We start from the raw sequence: 19,994 nt of genomic DNA, 5'->3' as shown, positions 1-19,994 counted from the left end.
AACTTACGCTTTATAACAAATAAAGATATGCACAAGCCATTACAAAACTCGATACAAACTAAAAAGCATACAGTCTAAAGTTTCCATTATAATCTCAACATTATCTATAGTACCTTATTTAAATTTGAACAGAACACAGAATTGCATAATAAAACAGAATTAGATAAGTTGTTACAAGAAGTCTAACAATCAAATAACAATAAAGCCGGTAATTAAATTGTGAGTAAATTTGTGCAAGACGTTACCCTGGCATTCATTGACTTCTTGAACTGTACGATCCACCGACAGCTGCCGGGCGGTAAACATCCTGACTTCCCCATATTTTTGTAGTTGGCGTGTATGTTGTTCAATGCACTAGCAACGACGTGAAATGACGTCACAGTTTCAATGACCTCATAAAATTGTGTCACGTGTGCGTGTGTTTTCTATTGGATAATATAAGCGGCATTCCTTCAGAATTAGTTCTTGCCTTTTACATATTTTGTAAGTTACTGAGTATATTCAGTTCCAAAACCTGTATTAAAAAATATACTTGTATATTAAGCGTATATCGAGGACATTTTGAATGACCATTTCAGAAATTATACCACGTTATGACATCTTTTGATTAGCGTTACAGATTGTGTATCACGTCCAAAAATAAGTTGTTTGTTTCCATTACCATCTTCAAAAATAGAGGATAACTATGCCGGAAAATTGTTTTATTTTTCGTAAAATTATTTTTCTTTTTTTAAATTGAGAAGTCAAGCAATGTAAAGCAATCACTTGCACTGTCGAATCATTATATTATTTTAAATTAAAAGGAAATATGGTTGCAAAAAAAATTTGCATGGCAAAAGATAGATGCGAAGTAAAACATTTAGACTCGCAAAGAGAATGAGCGCTGTGTTGAATTGATCGCGTTCTGATGAAACTGGGCAAAATGCATGTGCGTGAAGTGTCGTCACAGATAAGCCTGTGTAATCCGCACAGGCTAATCAGGGACGACACTTTCCGCCTACATTGGATGTTTACTAAGAAGAGACTTCATTTGAACGTAAAATGTCATAAAAGCGGAAAGTGTCGTTCCTGATTAGCCTGTGCGGACTGTACAGGCTAATCTGTGACGACACTTTTCGCAAATGCATTATGCCCAGTTTTATCAGAACAAGACACATATAATCTGCACAGGCTTATCTGTGACGACACTTTTCGCACATGCATTATGTCCCGTTTTCTCAAAACAAGGCTCAATTTACATGACGCCGCCTGTCAATCAAATCCTTATCTAAGAATTGATCTACCAATCAGCGATCGATTAATCGGGCGCGCGAGTTAGCAACGAACTGTCCGCCATTTTCATAGACAAGCTATGTCTAGGTTGACTTTTATTTCAACCAGTTTCTTTTGTTTTCCTCTTTACAAAAAGTAGATTCAAAATGGTAAAACGATGTCAATGGGGATTATGTAACTCGGACAATCGATATCCTGACAGATTAGTTGGTGGCATTGAATTTATATCGTTTCCAAAGCCGAAAAGAGATCTTGAGAAGTGTAAGAGATGGATAAATGCAAGCGGTCGTCCCCACGAACAACTGAACGTCAACACTGTCAAAGACAATTACAACATCTTATTATCGAATATACTAGCAGATCGATCTTATCATCACATAATAGTCAATGTTTTTAATAGTTTTGTCAGTTACTAGGTGATTTATAGAAGCAAGGTTAATCTGCATTGCTTTACAAGTTTAAGAGAAGTAAAACCCAGCATGAAGCCTAATTTATGCTGTGTTTTATTACTCTGATAGTAATGCATTTTATTGTCATTATACATGCTATTACACATGTAGAAGGTGACACGTGATATCTTATCTTAATAACGGTATCTACACATATGCAGACATGTGGTGTCACCGATGAACGCTTTTAATCCACAATTGAAGATCTAATGCCTAGTTCTCTTCTTTTTTCAACGAGTTTCGTTTATTTTGTTACAAAAAAAGAACGGAAATGAAATATGGCAAACGGTGTAAAAAAGGATTCTGTAACTCTGACATTCGGTATCCAGAAATATTTCCAACGCGGAAATGCGGTTTTGACAAGAGCGAGTGGAAGCTTCAATGTGTAGAATTACCGAGATCCCAATTATAGAACATTAATTTATTTAAAAAACTGGAAATGTCATATAAGCAATAACTAAGCATTATTAAGTTTGAATTATACCACGTGTGCATGTAAAATAATACAGAATATTGGTACCCACTTTGCGTAACTTAACGAAATCACCGTTATAATTCGAGTTTTTGTGTGTGTCAGAAACAATTGAAAACCATTTTATGTTACTATTTTAATAAAAATTTATCGATAAATGCCATTTTATAAGAGTTATTATTGCTGATATAACCAATAAATGCGGTAACTTGGGGGAAGTCAGTACCCGCGCGTGCGTCTGATACTGGTAGCTTTATTAAGTAGCCTGACTGAATTTTCCTTCATACAACGCTAATTTATATCAGACAATGACCAAACTGATTGTGTTATTTTCACTTTCAATTATAGTGATTGATAAATGTCCAATAAGCAATGTTTAATATTATAAATATAACTTTTATACGTAATAACATGTGGGATTTAGGTACCCACTCGGCGCCAGAAAGGGCGTGAAACTTCACCGAAATCCCAGTTATAAAGCGATATTTCGTGTCAAATACACGAGGGAACGTGTTTCGTTTATATTTTCGTACATAACATGGGAAAATACCGGTGTAAAAAAAGTTCATTTATTGCTAATATCACCATTACACGTAGTAACAGGTTCGATTTCGGTAAGCGCGCAACCGTTTGAGAGCGTGTTTTATGTACCGAAAAAACATTATAAATAGCTGATGTTTTCTATAAACGTATATTTTTGCATTTGCAGAATCACTAAATGACACAAACCCCCTTTACAAGTGTTATATGGTGTGAAAAGGCCCATAAAAATCATCCGGAATATCGCGTAAATCTATATGCAATCTATAGGCAAAGAAGCCATTTTGGTGTTAGCTTGTCTAGGTTTGCTAATCGCTTAGCCACGTGATTAAGTGGGCGGAGCAATCATCGTCCAGGCGTCATGTCAATTCTTCTCAAGTCTGAGCCCCCTAATATCCATCTTGAAAAGAAAATCACAATCGAAAAAACAAAACGGTTTGCCAAAAAATGAACGCTTCCCGCTTGGTAAGACAATATCAAGCCTTTTCGAAACATTTGTAGCGAGTCAAGGAAATATTAATACGAAATGATTATCATTTATCATGTTATTATAGTAGTGGGAAAGAACAAACATCACCACGTGCTGAAGGATACATGTATATAGCATATATATATGTATGTACCGGCAAGTGTGTGTGTGCTTTTTTCACCATAATTTGCATAATAAATGCATCATACGCGCATGCCCAGACAATCGGCATACGCTGTATTTTAATGGTGCAATTAGATTTCGTATTTTACATTATATTGCATTCAACAAACATATACTGATTTTATGCACATATCGTCTCCTTTCAGTTACCAATCTTTAAAATGACATCACCAACTCATTTTGCGACTACTTTCCATAATTACTTTCATTTTGCTGTAAGTTCCACTTTCATTTTTATTTTTAATTTCACTATCATTCGGATCTATGCCGGGTTCCAAACGAAACACAGACAAGCCCATCCCATGTTCTAATTCAGAGAAGCAGCCAAATTAAAAATCGCTCAAATGCAAACACCCTCAGAAAACAAGGTTTAGGAAGTGAGCTTTCGATAAAAGCTCCCTAAACATCTATCTTTCACCGTAGTCTCGTATAATGCACCAACATTTTACAGACACACATAGGATACAGGAAATTATATAAGCAGCATGGTTGCGATCCCTTTTTAACGAGAAGAAAATGAGACAGGTACTCTTTCAAAATAGGCACTAAAGAAAATTATTAAATGGAATCTTACCAAGAAGACATAACCCACAACTAGCAATTGTTCCATTTGCATACTTCTTGAATGTACATATTTAAAAAAAATCAGACAAAAATAGTAAGAATTAATTTGTAACGAAATGTATGATTGTCATAATTTTAAAAGGAACACTGAGGATTTTTTAAATTAAAAACAAACGATTTACATGTTTATTCTTCCACATATTCACACTATGTCCCAAAGTACAATATATCGGTAGTACGTTTGATAAGCCACGATGTGATTTAAATTGTGTCCTCGGTAAAAATGGAATTTTCGGAAAACAAATCTTATTTGATAGAAACCATTCCTACTTTATTTTACGATAAGTTGATAAGTTGGGGACTATTTTGGTAAAATATCAACTCCATACCAGGGCAAGATTAAGTGCCGTGAAGGCCCATAGGAAGTTCCACTTTTTGGGGCCCACGCCGCAAGCCCCTATGGGGCCAACTGCCTAAAAGAACGCCAGTGTCCAGTCGATTTCACTCGTTTAAATTAGCATTCCAATGCCTAGTCTCGCAATTAATAAACTGTCCTTTTAAAGTTACACATTTCTAATTCTACGTCTACTTCGTACTTCCTTCAGTCAATTGCTGACTATTACAGCAAGGCCTATTATAGTCAGATATGGACACTGTCAGTATAATATCGTAATACCCATGCGGCATTATAATAAATAGAAAAAACCTTTAAAAAGTGACGTCACGGTCTCATTAGGCCAACTTGATCGATAGTACTGTTTCTATAAACATATTTTTGGGTACGAACTACTACTTAGATATTTATTTTTGTGTTACATGGGACACAACTTCATAAGATTTTTTCTAATCACGCCAGAGTTGTCTTCGTTTGACCCATAAAATTATGACACTGCAGTACTCGAGCTCGTAAGTGTGGTGACTTTTTACAAATAATTTTACGTACGTTTATCTAAACCTATTTATGCCTAGCGTCTAGAAAAAATGCCTTGGCAAACAGCGAAGACCCAGATGAGACACCGCATGATGCGCAGGGTCTGCGCTGTTTGATTGAAGGATTTTCTGTAAGAAATATTCTGAATATAGACATAAAAATACTAGACATCCCTAATTCTGGAAATAAATTAATCCAATTTAGAAGGATGGGAAGAGTCCATTAGGCATAAATGGGTTATAAACAAACTCGCACATCACGATTTAGCGGAGTTGATGCATGTATTTTCTCTAGATATGTGTGCATGTTTGCTTACTTATTTCTTTTTACTAATAAGCCACGCGAGATTGTCGTTCCTTTACAAAGTCATATAGCTCTGTTGTCAATATAAAACTACGAAACAAAACAAAATCAAAAACATTTATTTCTAATTTATACAAACATTTTTTCTAGATATATTAAACCCAAGTCCCATATAAGCACAGATAGCTACGGCAGTTCTAAATCGTCCCTGATTTACTTTATTGATGTACATGACAGTTACAACTATGTAGAAAATAAAAGAGTGTTTTTTTAATTTTTACTATGAAAATAAATATCTTTATCCCAACTGGATATTAAACTGAGCATATTCAATAATTTCATTGCATATAAGTCCACAAAAAAGTGTTTGTAATTATAACCAAACTACATGAAAATGACAAATCTATAGAGTATTTCGTACAATTACAATGTTCACATTATGTCGTCTTGACATGACACAGATCCGGCTTCTGAGCTGAAGTGGACTCGAAGATATTCACATTGGTTCTTTGCTTCCACTGTGGTTGATTTCATAGAAAGCGTCGACACCCAATCTTTAAGCGGGTTAACGTTTCGCCATTGTCCTGGTATGATATTGGTATTGTTGTCACCCTGGTCAGCTACACTCACATTTTTATGTCCATCGCACAGTCTCAAGAAGTTCGGTACGCAGATGCATGACAGTACCATAGATGTCACCTCATCTGGAGACTGCAGAAGTGTGTGTAGACATCGAAAGCGATGGCCAAGAATCCCAAACACAATTTCCACAATTCGTCGCCCCATTGAACAGCCGATAGTTGAAGACTCTCTCGGAATGTGACATGTATTTCAAAGTTAAATGTTTTACGGGCCCATTCTTCCATGGGAATGCGTCTACCGCAGACATGTAGAAACGGATTGATGAGTCGTCTTTCGGCAAATTTTCAGGATCAGGAAAGCATAACACTTCCTTGTATATGGTTTTCTTCAGCTCGCTGTTGTTGAACATTTTAGCACCACTGGCTGATTTGCTGTTGCCCTTTTCCAACCAAATGAACTTGTAGTCGGCGTCGGTCAAGGCCATCAGGGTAATGGAATGTTTGCCATTGATGTTGTAGTTCATGGAACAATCACGCCTCTTGCACTACAACTACAAAGGTTACCATTCCATTCAACTATATGGCGTTGGGTGACGCCGACAACAAGTTCATTTAAATGGAAGTAGGCAGTAATCAATCAGTCAGTGGTGCTAAAGCGCTCAACGACAGTGACTTGATGCAAACTATCGACAAGGGATCGTTGTGCCTACCTGATCTTGAAAAATTTGCCATCGACGACACATCAAGCCGTTCTATATGGCTGCGAATGGCGCATTTGTCTGGAAGAAGTGGCCCGTTAAACCTTTTTCTAACAAAAACATGGCACATTCCCATATAGTCTTCACCTACCGACTTTCCAAAGGGGCGACGGATTGTTGAAAACGTGTTTGGGATTCATGTTAATCGCTTTCGATGTCTATACACACTTCTGCAGTCTCCAGAGGCGATGACGTAAATTGTGCTGCCTTCCATTTGCGCCCCGAATCTTCTGAGACTGCGCTATGGATCTGAGAATGAGCATGAAGCTGACCAGGAGGACAATTATCACAACACCAAACCAGGACAATGGCGAAACGACAACCCGCTCATGGATAGGGTGTCGAAGCTTTATTCGAGCTCAATCAAAATGGAAGCAAAGCACCATCACTAATATCGTCCGGCCTACATCAGCTCTGAAGCCGGATCTATGTCCTGGCAGACGACATGATATGAACATTGTAATTGAAAGATATATTCTATGAACATGTCATTTTCATGAAGTTTAATTATAAGCATTAACAATGCCATGTGGACTAATATTTGATGAAATTTAAGACGCGAATATCATAGATAATAATGTGTTCAATATTCTGTGCTGTGTGATAATAATAAAGTGAAAATATTGCAGAAATGGAATCATCTAAAATAAACCTACATGTTATAAAAAGTTATTTCTCCGGTTGATGGTCTTTGAAATACAGTCGACGCTCAAAAATGCACCAGTCCACCTTAGCATCCGTGCTTATATGAGACTATGGCTTAAGTTTCCTCTACATGACAACGTCGCAGAAACAGCTCCAACCTTGCAGCCCAAACATCCCTGAAATACATTAACGGCACATTGTCACAGACCATACTTGCATACATTTATATGAGTCGTGTTCTGGGAAAACTTGGCATAATGCATGTGCTAAAAGTGTCTTCCCAGATTAGCAATCCGCACAGGCTAATCAGGGACGACACTTTCCGCTTTTATGGTATTTTTATTTTCAAGGAAGTCCCTGCTTACCGAAAATCAAGTTTAGGCGGAAAGTGTCGTCCCTGATTAGCCTGTGCGGACTGCACAGGCTAATCTGGGACGACACTTTACGCAAATGCATTATGCCCAGTTTTCTCAGAACGCGGCTCATATTTTAACGTCCAACCGTGTAAATCCTGTAGATTTTTCTACAATTTATTTTCTTTTTATAATAACGTTTAGTGATACGATCAAAGTACATTGAGCTTACAGTCTATAGTACATGTATATCACAATACAAATTAAAAAGCATGACTTTCGACATATGAAAAAAATGGTGCAGATTTTTTAAGTTATTTTAAAATTGATTACGCATTGAGTTTACATAATAACACATTTCGTATATACAAGACGTACTTAGGAAGAAGTTCAGAGTCTTTCGTGTTTTGCGAGCCTTTCCGGCGGACCGGGGGACCACAGCGGATTTGTTGACGTCGTCAATCTCGTACAGACTTGACTTCACTGCGCCATCGGCGAGCGCTGAAAATTGGTGCGAAAAAATGTAATCATATTAAGTCGCTGCAGTTGAAAGCGGTAGAGTGGATATGGTGTTCATCTCCCTACTGCGGGGTCGTGGATGCGATCCCACCGCATGTGTCTCTAGATCCTTTCGAGTGGAGTTCTGGGAAAACGGGTCTTAATGTAATGCTCACTGTTTCATCGGGGACGAAACTTTCCGCTTATATGGTAATTTTTATTTAAATGAAGTCTATTCTTTGAGAAAATTCCATTTAGGCGAAAAGTCTCGTCCCAGATTAGACTGTGCGGACTGCGCAGATGCATTAATCACGTTATGCCTAGCGTCTAGAAAAAAGGCCTTGACAAACAGCGTAGACCCAGATGAGACACCGCTTGATGAGGCGTCTTATCAGGGTCTGCGCTGTTTGCTTAAAGGAATTTCTGTAAGAAAAAGTCTAAATATTGAAATAAATATACTAGACATCCCTAATTTTGGAAATAAATTGATCCAATTTAGCAGGATGGGAGAGTCCACTAGGCATAAATGGGTTAAGCCCATTTTTGCCCAGAACGAAACTCCTTCATGAGAAACGAAGTACCGGAGGTCCAAATTTTTCAAATACCAGGGGGGTGTCTGAACAAGGATAAGAACTTAGTGGTCATCAAGAAAAAAAAATAGCATTCATTAATTAATAATTATTGAGTTAAGTTCCGAAAAGAAACACGAAGGAGGTTGAATACACATTACAACTGTATAGAAATGTGCGTAATATCCACGTAAAGTTCATTTCCCGCGGCAGGAAAGATGAGTAGAACGACTGAAATTATGTCCGATTTTAGATTTTGCAGTAAAATGTCCCCTTTATTCAAGCAAAAAAACCCCTGTTTGTCAACAATAAATTATGCCAAATATTCATACCGCTTAAAACGCTGGACGATACGGGAACGCTGCCTGTGTCCTTGACAACGTGTTCGACGGTGGTTTCGACATTGCCGTCGTGTTCCTTCAGGACGATCTCGGTAGACGCCTCAAAGACGGTGATGGCGTTGTATTCGTTGGTGTTGTCGGTATCAATGACCACGTGACCGTTGGTGGTGTCGATATAAATGACAACGTGTTCGTTGGTCGTGTCGGTTTCAATGACAACGTTTTCGTTGGTGGTGTCGGTAGCAATCACAACGTGTTCGTTGGTGGTGTCGGTATCAATGACAACGTGTCCGTTGGTCGTGTCGGTATCAATGACCACGTATTCGTTGGTGGTGTCGGTATCAATGACAACGTGTTCGTTGGACGTGTCGGTTTCAATGACAACGTTTTCGTTGGTGGTGTCGGTATCAATGACAACGTTTTCATTGGTGGTGTCGGTATCAATGACAACGTGTTCGTTGGTCGTGTCGGTTTCAATGACAACGTTTTCGTTGGTGCTGTCGGTAGCAATCACAACGTGTTCGTTGGTGGTGTCGGTATCAATGACAACGTGTTCATTCGACGTGTCGGTTTCAATGACAACGTTTTCGTTGGTGGTTTCGGCATCAATGACAACGTTTTCGGTGGTGGTGTCGGTATAAATGACAACGTGTTCGTTGGTCGTGTCGGTTTCAATGACAACGTTTTCGTTGGTGGTGTCGGTAGCAATCACAACGTGTTCGTTGGTGGTGTCGGTATCAATGACAACGTGTCCGTTGGTCGTGTCGGTATCAATGATCACGTATTCGTTGGTGGTGTCGGTATCAATGACAACGTGTTCGTTGGACGTGTCGGTTTCAATGACAACGTTTTCTTTGGTGATGTCGGCATCAATAACAACGTTTTCGTTGGTGGTGTCGGTATCAATGACAACGTGTCCGTTGGTCGTGTCGGTATCAATGACCACGTGTTCGTTGATGATGTCGGTATCGTTGACAACGTGTTCGTTGGTGTCGGTATCAATAACAACGTGTCCGTTGGTCGTGTCGGTATAAAGGATTACATCTTCGTTGTTGATGTCGGTATCAATGACAACGTGCACTTTGGAGGTGTCGGTATCAATGGCAACGTGTTCATTGGTGGTTTCGGTATCCATGGCAACGCATTCGTTCGTGGTGTCGGTATCAATGACAACTTGTTCGTTGGTGGTGTCGGTAGCAATCACAACGTGTTCGTTGTCGGTGTCGGTATTAATGACAACGTGTTCGTTGGTGGTGTCGGTATCAATGACAAAATGTTCATTGGTGGTGTCGGTATCAATGATAACGTCTTCGTTTTTGCTGTCGGTATCAATGACAACATGTTCTTTGGTGGTATTGGTATCCTTGATAACGTGTCCGCCGGTAGTGTCGACATTGTGTCTCTTCGTCAAGTTTTCTGTGGACTCCTTGATAAGGTTAAGGGCCTTGGATTCCTTGATCAGAAACGCGTTCCGGATGATTTGAACCATGAATTCATCTCATAGAAAATGTATTTCACGAATAAGTATCGTTTTATTAAAGAGAAGTCATAACAAAAGATAATGAACTAATGATAATCAAAAAATGAACTGACGATAATCATCATCAGCATCATCTTCTTCATCATTATCATCATCATCATCATCATCATCATCATCATCATCATCATCATCATCATCATCATCATCATCATCATCATCATCATCATCATCATCATCATCATCGTCGTCGTCGTCGTCGTCACCATCATTATCATCATCATCATCATCATCATCATCATCATCATCATCATCAGCAGCAGCAGCAGCAGCAGCAGCATCATCATCATCAGCAGCAGCATCATCATCATCATCATCATCATCATCATCATCATCATCATCATCATCATCATCATCATCATCATCATCATCAGTAAACAGTATTCTGTAAAATCGTAAGTTACTTTCTTAGAGACCTTCTTTTGAGAGACAGTACTGTTCGCTGAAGGCTTGGACGTCGTTTTCGTGATTTCCATATCACTGGTTCCCGTCTCGTTGAGGAGTTTGTCGGCACTCAGGGTTCCCAGATGCTTGTTGTCGCGAAAAAACTTCTTCCGAAAGTCATTCCGGAATTTCGCCATCTGATGAAATAAGGTTAATCACATGCTGAATATCAATTAGCATTGACTCGTATCCGATAAAACAAAAGAAACGTTTTAAAATCGTGACATCTTACAGAAAACGTAAGGTCGCGATCCTGCATTGGCAAGCCCGAGCGCTACTTCCCCTCAAACCACACGTGAACCCGAGAGCCCTGTTACACCAACACTGATTGTAGTCCAATCAACAAGTATAATTTTAATTATTTAACAAAATATTTATTTGTTATTGTTTATATAATGTGAATTATTCATCATGTTATTTAACATGTCATATTTAATACGGAGTAGGTAGTTAATTGTGCAAAGTAAATTATCAAGTAGATCCAATTGATACAGCAATTAATTTATTATGAAAGCATACACTTTTTATTATATGAACATAAATAAATAAAAAGTACGATTGTTAAATAAATAAATAAATAAGTTAATAAGAGTATTTGTCAAACAATTATTTCTTTTTCGGGCTTTTTCAGAAGTACGGCTAACTCACCTCCTAAGCAGAAACCAATAATGCAGAATATCAAGGTTAATTAATACAAGAAAGAAGACCTTTGTAGTTGGTACTTAGGAACACATTAGATAACAACAGCCGAGAACAGCGGAACGACTCCAATCATAATGAATATAATTATTTGTGTAATACCTACATCATGCTAAGAGTAACTAGGCCATTCCAAATTAGGAATATCCGTGAGTGATCCTGAGAACTAGAAAATTACGTGATCAGGGCTCAATGATTTTCATCCAAAAAATATGAATATGCTTATTTATAAACGTATCAAAAAGTAACAACTCCGATCACGTGAGATACAAATATGAAGTAGGAAATATGTGTCTTTTTAAGAGAAAACTGGGCATAACGCATATGCTTAAAGTGTCGTCCCAGACTAGCCTGTACAGTCTGCACAGGCTAATCTGGGACGACACTTTCCGCTTTTATGGCATTTTTAGTTTTAAGGAAGTCCCTCATTATCAAAAATCAAGTTTAGGCGGAAAGTGTCGTCCCTGATTAGCCTGTGCGGACAGCACAGGCTAATCTGTGACGACACTTTTCGCACATGCATTATGCCCAGTTTTATCAGAACAAGACACATATAATCTGTAGCTTCTACCCATAGACCCTGAAGTAGTATTTAAGAACCGCGCTCAGCGAATTTGCCAGTGCGTGTTCTGTCTGGTATTAGTTCAGGTAAGACTTTTGTTACTTTTTATTTTCATACTAAAATATTTGTTTGCTAATTTCATTTATTTTGACTAAGTTCTATATAGGGAATTTAGAAGAATTATTTAATTGCTAAACTTCTGAATAAGTAATGAATGAATTGGTATTCGGTATTTATTATTCTGCTATTATATGACTATAATTCTGGCAAAATATAATAGTACACTTTTCTTATCGATTTATTGTATTCTGTATTACGATTAAAAGTCAAAAAGAACAAAGAAAACATGTGTAAAGTAAGAATTAAACGATATTTGTTTTATTAATTTAATTTTATCACGGACATAATTGTGTATACATATATATTCTATATTTTACAAATAATATTTGTGCATGCAAATATTAATTTTGTTCTAATATATTATGGAGTGCGTGTTTGGTATTATTTCAGAATAAAATGGACTGTTTTTCATCGCCTTTTGTTAATGTACACCTATCATACGCAATCGAGTTGAAGAATTGCGTATGCCATGATTCTGATTAACTTTTTACACACCAAAATATATCTTTGTTTATACAAAATATAGTTCTTAAATCGGTCGAATAATGCAGCTTTTGCGAGTATTCAATGTATTGTTTCGATGCAATCGACAGTTTTTGGTGAATTTGTAGTAAATCGAGTTAGTGTATTATATCTATTGTAAATTAAGTATTATTAATAGCACTAAGTTTATTCGAACATACACACAAATGTAATCCATTGCATTTAATCCATTTATTAAAAACGAAATATGTCGTGTTTTATTCATACCTGTTTTGGCTTTTCTAGCATACATAGGATTATGTTTGATGGCTAAGGATTTGAGTTTTTACCGTATCGTATTGACCTGTGTAATAGTGGCACCCCAGCGTCCTTTTATTGACAAGAACAAGAATTGAGTGGTTTAAAGTATTTTAATCGTGGTTCCAGATAAGAGAATCAACCCTGGATCAATCAATAACGAGAATGATTTTCTTTATTGATTAAGTCACACAATTAAAGCAAATAACCTTTTTTCGAGCTGTGTACATGTAATTAGAAAGACAAACAACAAATCGATGCAAATATTATATATATATATATATATATATATATATATATATATATATATATATATATATATATATATATATATATATATATATATATATATATATATATATATATATATATATATATATATATATATATATATATATATATATATATATGCAACCGCGTTGTTGAAACGCACATAATCGAGAGTTGCAAATCGATGAGAAAAACTTGCAACTTGCAACTGCAACTGCGCTGCAACCAAAGATATAACAGCTCCGAGTAATGCAGTGTTTAGCCGCGTTGCAACATTCCAGTGTTATCAATGACAACTTACGCTTTATAACAAATAAAGATATGCACAAGCCATTGCAAACTCGATACAAACTAAAAAGTATACAGTCTAAAGTTTCCATTATAATCTCAATATTATCTATAGTACCTTATTTAAATTTGAACAGAACACAGAATTGCATAATAAAACAGAATTAGATAAGTTGATACAATAAGTCTAACAATCAAATAACAATAAAGCCGGAAATTAATGTGATTAAATTTGTGCAAGACGTTACCCTGGCATTCATTGACTTCTTGAACTGTACGATCCACCGACAGCTGCCGGGCGGTAAACATCCTGACTTCCCCATTTTTTTGTAGTTGCCGTGTATGTTGTTCAATGCACTAGCAACGACGTGAAATGACGTAACAGTTTCAATGACGTTTCATAAAATTGCGTCACGTGTGCGTGTGTTTTCTATTGGATAATATAAGCGGCATTCCTTCAGAATTAAGTCTTGCCTTTTACATATTTTGTAAGTTACTGATGAGTATATTCAGTTCAAAAACCTGAATTAAAAAAAAAACATACTTGTATATTAAGCGTATATCGACGACATTTTGAATGACAATTTCAGAAATTATACCACGTTATGACATCTTTTGATTAGCGTTACAGATTGTGTATCACGTCCAAAAAAAATTTGTTTGTTTCCATTACCATCTTCAAAAATAGAGGATAGCTATTCCGGAAAATTGTTTTATTTTTCGTAAACTTATTTTCCTTTTCTTTTAAATTGAGAAGTCAAGCAATATAAAGCAATCACTTTCACTGTCGAATCATTATATTATTTTTAATTAAAAGGTAAAATGGTTGCAAAAAATATGCATGACAAAAGATAGACGCGAAGTAAAACATTTAGACTCGAAAAGGTATAGCTATAGGCAGTGCCGGATTGAACACGTAGAGGACAATAGGCATTGGAACTTTTGGGGCCCACTCCACAGGCCCCAAATCGGTTGATTGTCTACTAGAAAGCCAGTGCTCAGTTGACTCCATTCGTTTAAATTAGCCTACCATTGCCAATGCTTGCAAGAAATACAACGTGACAATTTCCTTATATATATATATATATATATATATATATATATATATATATCACAGATACATATCATATATATAGATTTAGATATATAATATATATATATATATATAATATATATATATATAGTATACTATATATATATATATATATTATATATATAGCAATACTACCAGATTGCGGGGTGCCCGTCTTTTTTCAGACCTTTCCTTGTCGGGGTGCTTATATTTCAATATTGGATTATATAGAACCAGCAAAATAGTGCGCCTTAAATGTGTTAACTTTCATACTGGAAGCATCCTATAGCAATTACGCGCAAGTCGGGTCTTAACATTAAATTAAAATAGAGTTGTCTCCCTACTCCCGGTCAGTAAGAACCCATCTCTACATCATCTAGACCGTGCATAGACCCCACTTTTTATTTAGCCCCGCAGTTAAACGCGTGAAGTGATATAGACACGAGAATCAGGAAAAGGAGGCAGTTAACGGGTGTACATGTGATATTGAATTATGATCTACAGTACTCAGTAAATGGATGATTCAAGGTAATTGAACACACATGGTTTGTTTTATGAAAACCTTGCGGTACACATTGAAAATATGGCGTTTCCAAATCACCAACGATTGTCTCACATCACACATAAGTCTTATGGAGATTTGCAAACGTTTTAAGTTATTTTTAGCTATCTTACGTAGACTGTAAACTCGCTTTTAAACTATTTTCAACTAATTTATTGTTGTAAATAAATACGTGTTTCATCTGTTCATTATTAATGCATAGGAGAAATTAAATAATCTTCTTTCAATTATGTCTATTATTTGCCAGATTGCAGAGAGTCAGGTAGTCCGATTTCTGGTCTCGAAGGCTATTGGCTATATTGACTGACGCCTTCGAGTCATAGGACATCGTGAGTTTTACGTTTGAGTTCTCCGCGACAATTTTCTCGCACGTTTGACGCCCTATAATTCATTAATATTAGCAACACACAGAAGACCATGATAATTCCACTAATTTATCGATATCGTATCGATTCCGAGGGGTTGGTAACTTCTACCAATATTTCAATAAGTAATATAATCATGCAAAATAATGAAAACGACGCCTTCACAAAAATTATTTAAGTATTGTTCTCAATAGCGACGATTAACGGCCGCTTTTGCAACGAATGTAAGCTTTTATAGATAATATGTTTAGGTTGTTTTATTTCAATAAGTTTCATTTTGTATTTTTAAATAAACGTATTCATGGTCATTGTTTGATTAAGGTTATTATGTCTCGGACGAGCGAGCTCCCGACGGATTAGTTGTGAGAAATCAAATTTATCGTTTTCAAAGGAAATGATTTTTTTGACCAATGTAAAAGATTGTTTAATGTAAGCCGTTAGTTCTACAAAAAATGAACGTAAACCCTGTTAAAAACGAATTAGAAAATTTAATAGCGAATATATCTAAAAAATCAATTTATATTAAAATGGTAATTTTTTAAATTTTGTAGTTACATATGATTTAAAGAATATTATTTGAATTCCTTTAAGCAAAATTGTAAACAGATGAATAATCATGCAGCGTTTTATTACTTGTTTAATGCCTTTTTTTCATTTATGCTATTAAATGTGACCATATTTATTTTAATGATCTACACATATGCAGACATTTAAAGTCATGATAACGATTTTAATTCACAATGGATATTTAATGTTATTTTTTATTATTTTCAACAGTGTTTATTTTGTTAAAAAACAAATGAAATATGGAAAACAATCTAAATTGGATTATTTATTTCTCATTAGGGATACAGAAAAATTTCAATAAGAATATGCAGTTTGCATCGAGTGGAAGCCACATTCATGTGTGAAACACTGGATCCCTTTTCAAGAACATTAATTTATTTGCATAAATGGATGTCATATAAACAAAACATAGCATTATTGGATTAATTTATCATTGTGCATTTACAAATTAATACAAATATTGGGCCCACTTTTCGTAACATTAACTCAATGAACTGTATTTAAATGAGTGTTTTTTATGTGTCTGTTGCAATTAAACAATAATTTATATTACTATTTTAATGAAAATTACGAGACAACCCATTTTTTAAGCAAGTGTTACATATATTACACAATGAAATTCGTTCAAGTTGTATTGCAGGGCTTACATTGTTGCAGCTGATGTTCATATCTTTATTACACTTAAGATTAATGTATCTATCATATAACATGTGTTATTGAATTATTGATATATTGTTTGAATATACCATAGCATGTTTGATTATGCAAAAAAACTGAACAAAACTATAATACATATAAAAAAAGATCTTGAATAAAGTTGGTAAACATATTTGTTGTTTTTTTGCAATTTTTTTCTGTAGTAATAAGCAATTATCTTGGTAATGAGTGGAGATACTGCATTGAAAGTTGCTGCAATGGATAGATCATGAAAAAATACATTAGACTACCAAATATTATGACATTTGAATCATAAATAAAAAAGTTATAGCAATTTAACTAAAATATTTCTTCGAAAAGGTTCCGCGAAGACATGATAGTACTGGACTAAAGTATTGGGAGAGAATTCATAAAAGCGACGCAAAGTTTAAAACTTTAAAAGCTCATAACTTTGGTTCTACTTAAGATATTCCAAAAACTCAAAAAGTTATTTAATTGTCTTTTCAATCTCTTTTAGAAAAAATAAAAAAGAACAAGATAACTTTAATTTAAAAAATATGTCTGTGGTTGCTATTAATATTGAATGGTATATGAATTCAAACATACCGATTTGGAGTTTAACCATTTATCTGTCAATCTGTGAAGTTTATATGTCGCTATTGTATTAATATCCAAACTTTTGATTTTAATCAGACATATAAAAAGTGCAAAAAAATGTTGAGGTAGAAGTCCGAAACATTCGAAATGACCAAGTACGTGTTCACTAAGCTGGTCCCCCGCTGTCTACTGGCTCCATTATGTTCCACGACATTCGATAGACGAAAGACCGGTTTCCAGTCTACTACGTCACACGGGGTTCCCCAGGAATTTCTCAGATCTATGACGTATTTTGTGGGAACAACAAAACAGTTTTAACCCAAATTGCTGTAATAATTGATAAATAACTCGCTTATAAGAGGTGTTTCGGATACTTGTGTGGGCTGAGACCATTCAAAAATCATCCATGTATGTATTTCAGGTTTCCGCTTTTTTGTCAGTCCCTTAGAACATGAAATATCGCAAGGTAAAAGCACTTAGTCGGTCGTTCGGAATTTTTGTAACATAAAAATCACGATGGACTTGAGACGTAGCGAAGCACGATACATGTCCAAATGATGAAAAAGCTTCGTTCACGGTTCATTATTGAGACTAAGAGGCAGGGTGATTAACATTTTACATTACATTTACATACAGTTTGAAGCATCATAGATCCAATAAAGGTATCCCGTGGGAATGTTGAACAATTATTATAAACTGTTTGAAACTTAGGGCTTTCAGAAGTAGCCGGCAGAAATCCGCCGTCTAAAACCTCATGAGGTGCCGCTAGTCCAGATTTCTGGTCTCGAAGGCTATTGCTATATTGACTGATTCCCGGAAAAAAGCCCCTCGGAAAAAAGCCCCTTCCACCAATTTTTGCCAGTGCGGAAAAAAGCCCCTTCATCAATTTGCCAGTGCGGAAAAAAGCCCCTTCGTCGTTTTGCCAGAGCGGAAAAAAGCCCCTTCGTCGTTTTGCCAGTGCGGAAAAAAGCCCCTTCCACCAATTTTACCCGTGCGGAAAAAAGCCCCTTCCAAATGATTATTATACTTGGAGCGGTATGTCTATTATATAAATTTCCACACTATTGACAAACAAATCATATTCATTAAAAACATGCCTTTTCCAATCAACAAACATTGCGAAAAATGTTAAAGACCTTCATTTAAAGGCGGCCGGCCTAAAAAAGGCCGTATTAAGTTCAGGAGGACTGGGCCACGTTTCCCATCCGCCACATGGAACGTGCTCGACAGTACCCTGAGCGGCAAAGAACGTACAAACAACGTCTGTGAGGAGTGGAACAGTGGGTTCGCGAAGCTGGTGGGTCATGCTAATCCTTCCCTCTGGACAGCTGTTGTGTGTGTTCAACGGGACGCTACAATGGTAGAGGCCGATGTGCTCCGCTTTAGACAAGGAAAGACTGTGACAAAACATAAGAGAAGAAGACAACTCCACACGAAGACGCTGCAGACCCTTTGCCAGCAGTACAGCTCCGGAAGGAAGACAATGGGTGAGTTCCTAGATACTGTTGGACACAACATCCGTCTTCGGTGAAGAGACTACGAGTGACATTTTACAGTGATATTTTTTGATGTAATGTAGATATGTAAGATATTTTGAAATATGTTTCATCATTTGTAGTTTTGCTTGTCATAATAAATATAATACAATATGATAATTTTCGTTCACATGTTACTTTTTTGTGTCCCAGTCTGTTTGAAAAAAGTAAATTTACTCTATGGTTTCTAAGGGGATTTTTACCGCTCTAAACATAATCATTTGGAAGGGGCTTTTTTCCGCACTGGCAAATTGTCGAAGGGGCTTTTTTCCGCACTGGCAAAACGACGAAGGGGCTTTTTTCCGCACTGGCAAAACGACGAAGGGGCTTTTTTCCGCACTGGCAAATCGATGAAGGGGCTTTTTTCCGCACTGGCAAAATTGGTGGAAGGGGCTTTTTTCCGAGGGGCTTTTTTCCGGGCACCATATTGACTGACGCCTTCGAGTCCAGAGTCCATCGTGATTTTTACGGTAGATTTTTCCGCACAGATTTTCTGCGCACGTTTGACGGCCTATAACTTCATTAATATGCAATGGAATGTGAAATCAAACATACCGATTTGGAGCTCAACCATTTATCTTCCGATGTGTGATGTTTCAAGAATGTCACAATTGTATTAATATCCAAAACTTTGATTTAAATCACACACATAAAAAGTGCAAAAAAATGTGGAGGTAGAAGTCCGAAACATCCGAATAGCAACGAGCTACGTCACACGGTCCGAGAAGTAGGCCGACACTCAAATTCCACATATCACTGTAAATAATAGTGTACGCGTATAACCGTCTTAAAATATTTGTGAGCATTTGATAATATACTATGACTAAAATAATTTGATCCGTATTGTCTTTATTTGATTCTATATTTTTGTTCTTACTTTTTTGAAACGATGGATTTATTTGTGGAATTCGACTGTTGTTAAACATTTTGTCATAAAAACGGGAAGATATATTTGAGGAAAAGCCGTATTTTTTTCTCTATAGTGAAACATGTATGGAAAGCTGAATTGGG

The 19,994-nt window shown here is 36.2% G+C and overlaps 1 protein-coding gene across 6 annotated transcripts in view; it reads right to left on the bottom strand.

Moving 5' to 3' along the window:
- The window catches only part of LOC127845414 (GRIP and coiled-coil domain-containing protein-like), a 21,791-nt gene extending 7,806 nt beyond the window's left edge, over nt 1-13,985 (bottom strand). For 2 of the 6 annotated variants that reach the window (XR_008033209.1, XM_052376309.1), the window contains exons 1-4: nt 13,877-13,985; nt 10,882-11,046; nt 8,920-10,381; nt 7,899-8,021 (exon numbers count right to left, since the gene is read on the bottom strand). Coding sequence is in view for 5 of the 6 variants with exons in the window: in XM_052376309.1 (XP_052232269.1) it covers nt 7,899-8,021; nt 8,920-10,381; nt 10,882-11,046; nt 13,877-13,951 (1,825 nt within the window). In the remaining variant the exon portion in view is untranslated. Of the gene's footprint in view, nt 1-245; nt 367-6,995; nt 7,344-7,898; nt 8,022-8,919; nt 10,382-10,881; nt 11,047-13,876 lie in introns of those variants that run through there. The other 4 variants (XM_052376311.1, XM_052376312.1, XM_052376310.1 and 1 more) reach the window with 4 other exon arrangements.
- Between the last annotated feature and the right edge of the window lie 6,009 nt (nt 13,986-19,994).

The sequence above is a fragment of the Dreissena polymorpha genome, chromosome 9, assembly GCF_020536995.1.
Source record: "Dreissena polymorpha isolate Duluth1 chromosome 9, UMN_Dpol_1.0, whole genome shotgun sequence".
In the NCBI taxonomy this organism is placed as follows: Eukaryota; Metazoa; Mollusca; class Bivalvia; order Myida; family Dreissenidae; genus Dreissena; species Dreissena polymorpha.
This window is presented reverse-complemented; position numbering and strand designations above follow the sequence as displayed.